Source organism: Rhinolophus ferrumequinum, chromosome 12 (genome assembly GCF_004115265.2).
Source record: "Rhinolophus ferrumequinum isolate MPI-CBG mRhiFer1 chromosome 12, mRhiFer1_v1.p, whole genome shotgun sequence".
NCBI classification, from domain to species: Eukaryota; Metazoa; Chordata; class Mammalia; order Chiroptera; family Rhinolophidae; genus Rhinolophus; species Rhinolophus ferrumequinum.
Window position 1 is genome coordinate 81,828,387 of NC_046295.1, and position 9,874 is coordinate 81,838,260.

Sequence of the window (9,874 nt, forward strand, 5' to 3'; positions counted from 1 at the left end):
GGGACACCAGTGATTTCATCTGCTTCTTGGGCCCCTGACTTAGCAAGTTAAGAAGCACATGCTGTAGAAAGACTAGGGACAAATGCACAAAACAACTGGTGTTCAAGACACACAAATTAAAACCGGGAAAAAAACCCTAAGAACATTGTCAGTTAGAAAGCAAACAACTTTATAAACAGCATTCTTCCTTCTGGTGCAGCTGTGGGGTGCGTGCATGCGTTGGGACACGCTGATGGGAGACATGGGGCCCTGACTTCGGGTTTTTCAGAGTGGGAGGCACAGGGGCAGTGGGGCGCTGCAAGCACTGTCTTAGGCTGGGTACTCAGAGCGGAGCTTTCTGGTGCTGCTGTGCAGGTGGGTGCAAAGCCGTGCAATCAGGTCGCCGGTCCGCCCGCCCTAGGTGGGCCGCACCTGCATCTCTGACACCTTGTAACTGTAGTTGTACCCTTTCCCCGACTTCCAGTTGATGCCATTTGCAAAGCTCTCGTGGGACCCCCCGAGGTAGCACCCGTTGAAGTTGGACCCGTGACAGTCGTAATACCACCAGGCTCCCTGATACTGCACGGCAGTTTTTAGCAACTCTGTCGTTATCTTGGTCTTTGGTGGAGAAAGCAGTGTTGTTGTGGGACGTCAGGGAATTGCCTGCTCAGAAGAAACAGTGGGGCATTTTACACACAGTCTAGGAGGCCTTGGGTCCTAGGTCGAGCCAGAGTGGTCCAGGTGTGCGTGCTGTGCACTGCACAACTCCCATGGCGCCACCCATGCGACCCCCGTGCACATGGCTCTGCTGACACGGTGACTCGGCATCCCCTCGTCTGGTCTGTCCCTGCCGGCTAACGGGCATCCTCTTACTTGGTGGGGGGACCACTCACTGCCCGAGAAGTCCTACGTCCCACGGGGGAGAGCGGCGGGCACCACGGAGTGGGCGGGTGGCCCACAGAGGGGGGCTAAATGGTCATCCTTCCCCAGTTTTCACCCATGACGGTAGTAAACAACAATACCACCCCTTTTGGACTTTTTACTGCATGTGTCACATCGTCCTCGGGTACAATTAGGGCTGGCATGTCATCCTGACCTACGGATGAAGAAACTGGGGTGAGGTTAAGTCACCGCCCAGTGTCGCCCACGGGAGACAGAGCCAGGACACTGAGGGTTCTCGCTGCTTCCCTAACCCTCCGGAGGCCAGGCCACTGCCCGGCGTGGACACGTACCAGCACTGCCCTCCACAAAGGCTCCCAGGACCAGCTTGTACTTCTCTGCCTCGCCTGCCATCTTGAATGACGTGAATTTGGCAAATTGCCGATTTCCCTCAAAGTCCACGAGGTCTACACGGAGCTCGCTGGTGCCTGTCGGGCAAAGGTTTAAGGCCCCAGCAGAAGGGACCCTCTGCCGCCAGGCACGGGAGGTGGGACATCTGGGAAAATTCTTAAGGGACGTCTGAGCTTGGCATCCAGGAAAGTTCCACTGGGCACATATGCAATCCCGTGTTGCTGGAAGGACCCCTGTTTCTGAGTGTCCTCCCTGCTCTTCCACACGCCAAGCCGGAAATGCCACGGGCGGTGTTCATTTGATGGAATGAAGGAATTTTCTACTGAGAAAGTGTAAACTATCCCACAATGGCTGTTCAGCCACAAACTATAGGCCCAGAAACTGTAGTTTCTTTTGCAAGAATTAGCAGCCCATAAGCAGGTATCATCCAGGCTGCCAAGGGCTAGTGGGACTACGATTTCTCAGTTACTTCAGGGCCAGCCACGAAACGGATACCGTGTGGTGGAGAACTGGGGGGAAGCCTGCGTCTCTTGGGGTGAGTGTGGCTGTGTGGGGCCTGCCACACGACCGACCTGGGAGAGGTAAGGGAGGCCTAAGGTCCCAATTTCTGGGAAAGACCAACAGCCAGAAGTGGGAGAAGGGCTAACCCAAGCCTGATGGCCTCATGGTCACCTCCTACTTTCGGGCACAATTAGTTGTGAGACTGGAAGGGGTCTTCACCCCAATAGTCCAACTTCCTCTCATTCTAACATTCGGTCTAAAAGAACACACGTCCTCGCTTGTCATGGTTGTGACATTTCCTGGTCTCAGACTTAACCGCCTGTGGGTGGGTGGGTGGGTGGAAGGAGTGGGGTCTCCTGTTGCAGGTGGCCCGGGTCTAAGGTCAGGGTTCCCACGAGCACCAAAGCCCCCGGCACTGGCCCTACCCTGGGCGGTCAGGGCATGGATGTTGTCGTTCCCCAGCCAGAACTCTCCCAGCTGACTGCCAAAGCCCTGCTTATACTCGGCCCAGTCCCGATAGAAGTCCACGGAGCTGTCACTCCGTCTCTGGAACACCTGTGGGAGCGAAAGGGCCGGGAGACGGGCCTGCTGTGGCTGCACGGGTGGGGGGCACACGTGGGAGCAGCTGTGAGTTAACAGAGCATCGCAGCCGAGCGCCAAGGCACGGCCACGCGGGCCTCACCACAGACCCCAGAGCGATCAGATGGATGCCCACATGTGACTAAGGCGATAGTGGAGGCTCAGAGAGGGTAGGCAAAAAGCCCAGAGCCACACAGCTGGAAAGCGGTCAGCTCCCTCCAGGCGTCCTCCACGGCCTGGATGCGTTCCCACATGGGTTCACCCCCACCAACATTTCTGGTTGTCCCCATCCTCAGTGAAATGGGGGGCCCAGCCCGAGACAGAGGGGGATGGGCGTTTGACAAAGGCCACAGAGCCCGTGTCCTCCCACCGGCTAGAACCTGGTCTGTGGGATTCCCAGGACGGCCACCTCTGCCCGAGGACCACACGACCGTCCCCGACCCCTCGACACTCACGGTCCAGCCCCCGCCTTCCGTGTCCATGTCACACAGCACAGTCAGGGGCCGGCAGTCAGGCAGGTAGATGGTGTGCCAGCCGCTCAGAAAGTGTCCCCTCGTGAGTAGTTCCTTGCAGGTCCGAGGTCCTGGGAACAGAACCGGGAAGTGGATGACAGGGTGTGCGGGGCAGGGCAGAGGCCGGAGGGGCGAGGAGGAGGGGGCAAGGCCAGCAGGCCTGTGCGTGGGCCGCAGAGGACTCGAGGCCTGGGACAGAGCACCCGACCGGCCCACCAGGCTGTGACGGCCGAGCCCAGACTGCTGGCCGTCCCCGCCTCCCAGGACTGCCCCCACCTTGGTCCCCAGGTCCGGGCCTTTGGAGTACGCGCTAACGTTGTCAGGGCATGAGACAGGAATGTCATTCCGGTCCTTCTGAAGGCAGCTGCCGGGTGTCCTGGGCTGAGCCTGGCCCTGTAATGGGCTAGTGCACAGGAAGGGACAGAGACAGCCTCTGGGTCTGCTGGGGGGCACCGGGGCCTGTCACCCACCTGTGTGACATTGCTCAGGCTCCCAAGATTCTCCTGCAGGGGAGAGACAGGCAAACACACGTTAAAGGTGGGATCTTCAGGGTCCTGTCCTCAAACATGGAGCAGAAGATAGAGGCACTTTCTAGATCTTTCCTACATGGTGGTGATTACTACACCCCAGAAAAACCCACACTGTCCTGGCTACCCGGAGGGCCGTGGCTCTTCCTGTGCTCCTGAGAGAAACGGAGTCACTGAGTGTTTATTAACTGGCCACTCCCTTCAGCTGCCCTGTGCCAAAGGGAGGGTCCCCCTCCGCCCCCCACGTCTCTGAACGGCCTGCCTTGTCTGTGGCCATGGGATGGGAGGCTGCTATGTGGGGATTTTCTACATTTAGACACAACGTCCGGTGGAACCTGGACCTCTGCAGCGCGATCCTTCTCACGTTATAGGAGGAGGGTCCAGGGTTGCATTTCCCGGATCACGTGTCTCTGATTTTGGGGATATTTTGCAAGAAAATATATCAGGAAAGTATTTTATATTTGATAAATTATAAATACGAGTAGACATAGCATATAAATATGTAACACTGATATACATAGTTAGGATATTCCTTGATATATTTAAAGGTATATATTCTATATTTGCACATCTTCTGTGACCAGAGCTTGTTGTTAATTGTGTGTTGGCCACTTCTGGCCAACTTTGCATTTTAAACATTGCCCTGATTTACTGCAGGTGCAGGGACAGAATCCAGGAGAGGACAGGAGAGGGCCCCCAGCTCAGGCGTCCAGGGCTGTGACAGGAGAGGTGGGGCTGGGACAGGCTTGGGCAGGTGTGTGGACCCCCAACCCACTCCCCTCCAGAAACCTCCCCAGTAGAGGGAGGGGTTGGTCTCCCACCCCAGGGCCCATGCTCCACACCCTGGGTACCCCTGTCTATTCAGAGTCGGCGAGTCACCCCCTCGGGACGTTGGGACGGGCTTACCTTTCTCTCCACGCGCGCCCTTCTCTCCTCGGTCTCCTATGGAGAGAGAAGGGTCAGCACAGCCCATGCGGGGAGATGGCACAGCTCATGCCCGAACGCCTGGTCAGCCAGAGAAGGGCTTGTCTTGTCCCCAAACCCCTCCCTCAGCTGGAGTGAGGTCGGGGCAGGGGACAGCTGGTGGGGCACACAGACACCCACATGTTCCTTCAGGGCCAGGGGTCAGTCTGGGCCAAGGTCAGGATCCTGCCCTGGCTCCCTCAGGGGCTCTGACACCAACCCAGCCCGAGGTTGAGCCGAGCGTCCCGGAGGGCAGGGTCTGGCTCCCTGGAAACGATGCCTGTCACAGCCCAGAAGTGCCCTCTCCTCTCTCTCTCTTGCCAGGCTGGGGGTCTCTCCTCTCCATCAGGTTGTTACCTTTGGGCCCTGGCGGTCCTGCCTTCCCAGGGACTCCGGAGGGACCTCGTTCTCCTGCAAATTCCAACACACATCACTGAGCCCAGCTCCCAGACCCAGGACCCGAATCCCCAGGCTGGGAGTCGCTGCTCCTGGTTATTTTTGTGGCTGTGGCCCCCCAGGTTGGACCCTGCAGAATGAGAGGGAGGGTGCCTGGACCCCATCCTCACAGGGGTCCCGTCGGAGGCCACGACCTGGAGACTAGGAGCTTATCCCAGGGAACTGGGGGCCCGAGTCCCAGCTTTGCCCCACACCGAGGGAACCTGGGGACTTTGCCTAATTTCTATGGCTTCAGTGTCCCCATCGGAAGTCTGTACCTGGAAACTTTCAGCCCCAGAGCTCAGGTGACACTACAGAGGGACATAGAGTTAGGGTCCTGCCACGTCCACATAGAGCAGGGGCGGGTCAACACTATTTCTTGCCAAAGCACACACAGAGCTCGATAGGTGATTAAGAGACTGGCTCCCAACTAAGGGAGTGTCAGACCCCCGGGTGGACGCTGGCTCTGAGCAGGGCAAGACCCAAGCTCCCACCTGAGACCGCAGGGCCACTGCCCAACTCTGACATGGCTCTAACAGGGCAAGAGCTCAGGGCCCCCCCCCCTCACCCTGCACATACCTCTCCCTCCTGCGGTGCCCGCCTCTCCCTTGGGCCCTGTGGCCCCGGGCAGCCCCGGGCAGCCCCGGAGAATGGAGAGCTTGTCGGAGCCCTCCAGACCCAGCAGCTTCACCTCTGCAGAGACACAAAGGGCCAGTCAGTGCTGACGTGAGGGCCCTGGACAGCTGGAAACAGGCTGCCCCATCTGAGGGCATCTGCCACCGAGGTGACCTCAGGCCCGGGCTGATGGCAGTCGCCAAATGAGGGGCAGCCTGCAAGTGAGGTTTTCCTGCCTCTGGTGGACACTGGGCGGTGGGAGTGACACAGGCAGAGCCCTTGGAGTCCTTCCTTCCCTGGGGAACCCAGCTCCTCAGCGCTGTGTGTCCTCGGGCGAATCACTCAGCCCCTCTGGGCTCTGTCCCCTCGGCTGCCAGTGGGGATAAGACTGAGGCTTGGGGGGGTTAGCCTGGATGATGCACATTTAAAAAACCTTAGTATAAATCATGGTGTTTAGAAAGAAATTCGTAAACAGCGGATACTTTCAATAAATAATAACAATAAACATTTTTAAGACTTGGGGCATTTGGGTCAATGTAGCATTGTCACCCGCAATCCTTAGGCACGTGACCAGGGGCTTCCTCAGCTGAAAGGGGTCTGTGTAGGTCCCTGGAGAGGGGACGTGTTTGATCCTAGGACTCAGAGGAAATCCGTCCGGCAGAACCGGGACCAGAGATTCATTTACTTCTCAGAGTTTCAGTGTGTTGACTACAAAACCAAAACACCCGTCTAAGAGACAACTTAGTGAATACGGAAATACGCCGTGCCCCAGTGGGGCCCCAGCTGCTGCTGGTTTTCAGTGCATCTCCTTTCTCTACTCTGCTCACTGGAGAGGCCAGAAGGCACTGTGGAGAATGGCCTCAATGTAGCTCATCAACTTGGGGGGTGGTCTGCCGTCAGTAGCAGCCTCTCACCAGCTGTGGGCCCCATGCCCCCACGGACCCCTGGACCGGGAGGGAAACCACACTCCCTTTTCCCCCCGAGTCTGCTGAAACCCTCTCTGGCGTGGGGACCAGAAGTCTGCATTAACAACGTCCCCACTAAGTGTGGAAGTCCCTGGATTAGAGAATTTTAGGGCGCTGTGGGGACAGAGTCCCAGAGAGCAGTTTCCAGGCTCTCGACCTCACGTGGAAAGGTGCTGGCTCAGGTAGTAGATGGCCGTCAGCTGTAACCAGTTAGCCATTAGCCAGTGGTACAACTGCTGTGGTTACGCTGTTGGTTGGTTGGTTGGTTGGTTGGCAGAGAAACAGACCGCGGACTGCAGCTAGCAAGTGGGGTTAGCAAGCATGGATTGTGGAGCGTGTGGCTCCTGCTTCCTGTGTCTCCAACCCAGCTGCCAGCGAGAATATACTGGTGTGACTCCCCTATCTATGGCTCCGTGGGTGTTCCTTTTTGGTCTCACCATGTCCTGCGGTCTTATGTGGGGAGCGGGAGCTGAGACCCTGCCTGACAGGTGCCTCTCCAGGAAGCCCACTGTTCTCTTCCCAGTGACAGAATTGATTCCCGGCTGTGAAGCTCCATGGGGCGAATCACAGGCTTGAGAGTCAGACAGATTCTGTGAGTCCCTGTGCCCTCTCCCTCTGACCTGTGTGACCTTGGGCCACCGTCTTCCCGCCTGGGGATAAAGCCAGGCTGCTGAGTGTCCTCAGAGGAAGACGTGTGGAGAAGACCCTCTCAGTGGTCAATGAGCAGGTAGTTACCAGCTTTCAGGGACCAGAGCGCTCAGGTCCATCTCACCTGGGCAGGTGTCGGCAGCCTGGCTAGCTGGGGTCTTGAGGCACAGGAAGAAGAAGAGATGGCCAGTGGGCCCAGGGCCAGGGTCAGGGCTCAGCTCCATGTCCTCCAGTCCTAGGGCAGGCGAAGCCAGCCCGAGCCTGGGCCTGTTTCTCGAGTCCTGCGGGGACAGCCACTTCCTATATGCTCTTGGGGTGCACAAACTGGGTGTTTCCTTTCCGCTGGGCCCCAGCAAAACGCCCGCTGAATCAGGCTCCCTTCCCCCAGCGAGGACGCCCTGCTCCCAGGACTCTGGCAGAAAGGGCCTCCTTTGTTTGTGGCTCAAGGAAAGCCGAGCGTCCAAGCCCCCCTTTCAAATCCCAGCTGTATACAAACAACACCCCGAGGTCTTGGCTGGGCGATAAGGAAGGTGCCAGAAGGTATTTCCGTCCCTCATCTGGTTTGCAGAATACTCAGGTTCTGAGCCAGTCATTGGGTGTGTGACGTGGAGGAAGAGAGAAAAATTCTGAACATACTAGATACAGATACTACGGACACCATCCCATTGGGTGGGGCCTCTTATTTGAATTTCACAGGACAAGAGAGTGGAGTCACACGGCTAGTAAGAGCCAGACATTGGTGTCAGGTCTGCCTCCCGGCCTGAGGACCCTGGAGCTGCTCCAGGCACCTGAAGGTGAGGCTATGTCTTGCCCTCCCAAACCGCTGGGGCCATGCTCCACATCTTGTCCTGTGAGTGGAATCGCGTGCAGCCTGGATGCTGTGGGCGCTTTGTGAAGGAGTTCTGAGGACGCCCGGAAAGGATGCTACGGAGAGCGGGGTGGTAACGGGAGGGGGACCGAGGGCGAGACTCTTCTGTGTTTTGACATTTCTCTGGGCTAGTGTGTGGGGCCTGGCGGTCTAACCACACCAGGTCCCCAAGCAGGAGAGAAATGGGGGAGCCTGAGCAGGGCCTTCACCAAAGGGGACATAGGACCTTAGGTCCATCGCGGGCACTGCAATGACACCGACTTTGCAGGCTTTAGGTGCAGTGGCTTCCGCCTGCTGAGCTAGAGGAGGGAACAGGCTGCATTGCCTCAGCCGCCACTGAGCCGCCAGCAGCCTGTCCCCACGTCACAGGTCTGGATTTCAGTGCTGCGACCTCGTCTGTCGGCCAGGGAGGGCTCGGCTGGTAGTCAGGACGACCCTGTGCCAGCTGTCCCCTCTTCTTGGCATTGTCAGTGGAACTATTTCAGGTGAGATGTCAGCAATACAATCAGATATCAATTTAGTGTCCCTAAGAGTATGTGGGTCTGAGAATATGAAAACAAAAATGGAAGGTTCTGTCCAGTTCCAAAATCTTACATTTGGATCCATCGGAGTCCGGCAACGGCCGGGTAGGTATGTGGGGCCATCGGCCCGCTAAAAGGGGGAACGGACAAAGCATTCGCCAAGGGGTTTGCTTGAAGGCATGGCCAGGTGAAGCATGAAGGAAGGGGTTCCTTTGCCACACTCTAGGGAGCAAGGGAAATCTGCAGAGAGGACACCAGCACTTGGGGCCTCTTTGGGCCGATCCCCAAAAGGCAGCTGAGCAGTTACCGTGACACTTTTACAGCATTAGAGGTCAAGGGTTGGGGGTAGGTTTGGGGCTGCCATCCGGAGGGCGGCTCCCCTCACATAAGGACGAACCGGAAATCGCCAGCCCTGACGTGGACTGAAAGCTGGGTTGTTTTTTGCATTAGTTTCAGGGGCACAAAACAATGTAAGAGCTAGACATTTATCATTTGTATCCCTCACACAGTGACGGCCCCCCTCCCCCATCCACTATCCCTCTGACATCACACACGGCCGTTACATTTTCACTGTCTATTCCTCATGCTGTACTCCGCTTCTTGTAAATATATATATAATTGTAGTTGACATTCATTAATGTTCAGCTTCAGCTTCAGGTGTACAGCACAGTGATCAGGCATCTACATCATCCCTGAGGTGGTCTCCCTGATGAGACATGTGTCCATCGGATACCCTCCAAAACCTTGAAAGCTGGTTTTGAGACATCTAATTGTTCCAGAAAAAAAACCTCAAGTCCTGAAATTCTATTAGGTCTTCCCAGGCTGCTAGCGTCCTCGGTGCAGCAAGATTTTCTCTGAGGGAGACTGGTATCCTCACAGGACACGGATGGCCTGGAGGGCACCTGGCCCAGTGTGGGACCTCAGCCGTCTCCCTGCAGGCTGACCCAACAAGGACAGCCAATGGTGGGGACAGTTCTGCCACCTGACCCCACTCAGGCTTCAGCATCCACAGGGGACAGGGTTTTTAGGGACCCTGACAAGAGGCCCTGATGGAAGGCAACGGGCTGGACCCACACCTTCCAAGGACAGTTTCAAGGGCAGAGGGGGAGAAGGGTGGGATGAGGCCTCTGAGAGTCACCACGGGGCGTGTGGGGTCAGCGCGGGGGAAACTTTCCCTGGACGGGCCTTCCTGCGCCAGGAGGGAGCAGGGTCGCCACCCCTGGAAATCCTTGTGACTTGAAGGGCCTGTAACTCTGACATGAGCCCCCCCGTGCTCAGGGGAACTGGGACTGGACCTTTATAGCTAAAAGCTGCATGTCTGAGGGCGGCAGGGCTGTGTCTTAACCCAAAGGCGGACCCGCTGAGGACAGAGCTCTGCCTGGCCCAAACTCTGGTTTCTCTCTACCGTCCTCCTTTCTTCTTCATCTCCCCAGCAAGGTGACAGGTCCTGCAGAAGGGTATCCAGCCAACA

At 57.2% G+C, this 9,874-nt stretch overlaps 1 protein-coding gene across 1 annotated transcript; it reads right to left on the reverse strand.

Moving 5' to 3' along the window:
• Positions 1 to 396: 396 nt before the first annotated feature.
• On the reverse strand, positions 397 to 7,238 carry LOC117031588 (ficolin-1-like). Its single transcript, XM_033122061.1, is given in 10 exon segments — positions 397 to 562; positions 564 to 642; positions 1,212 to 1,346; positions 2,196 to 2,325; positions 2,805 to 2,932; positions 3,332 to 3,364; positions 4,295 to 4,330; positions 4,709 to 4,762; positions 5,366 to 5,479; positions 7,139 to 7,238. Coding segments are annotated over 10 exon segments (975 nt in total).
• Between the last annotated feature and the right edge of the window lie 2,636 nt (positions 7,239 to 9,874).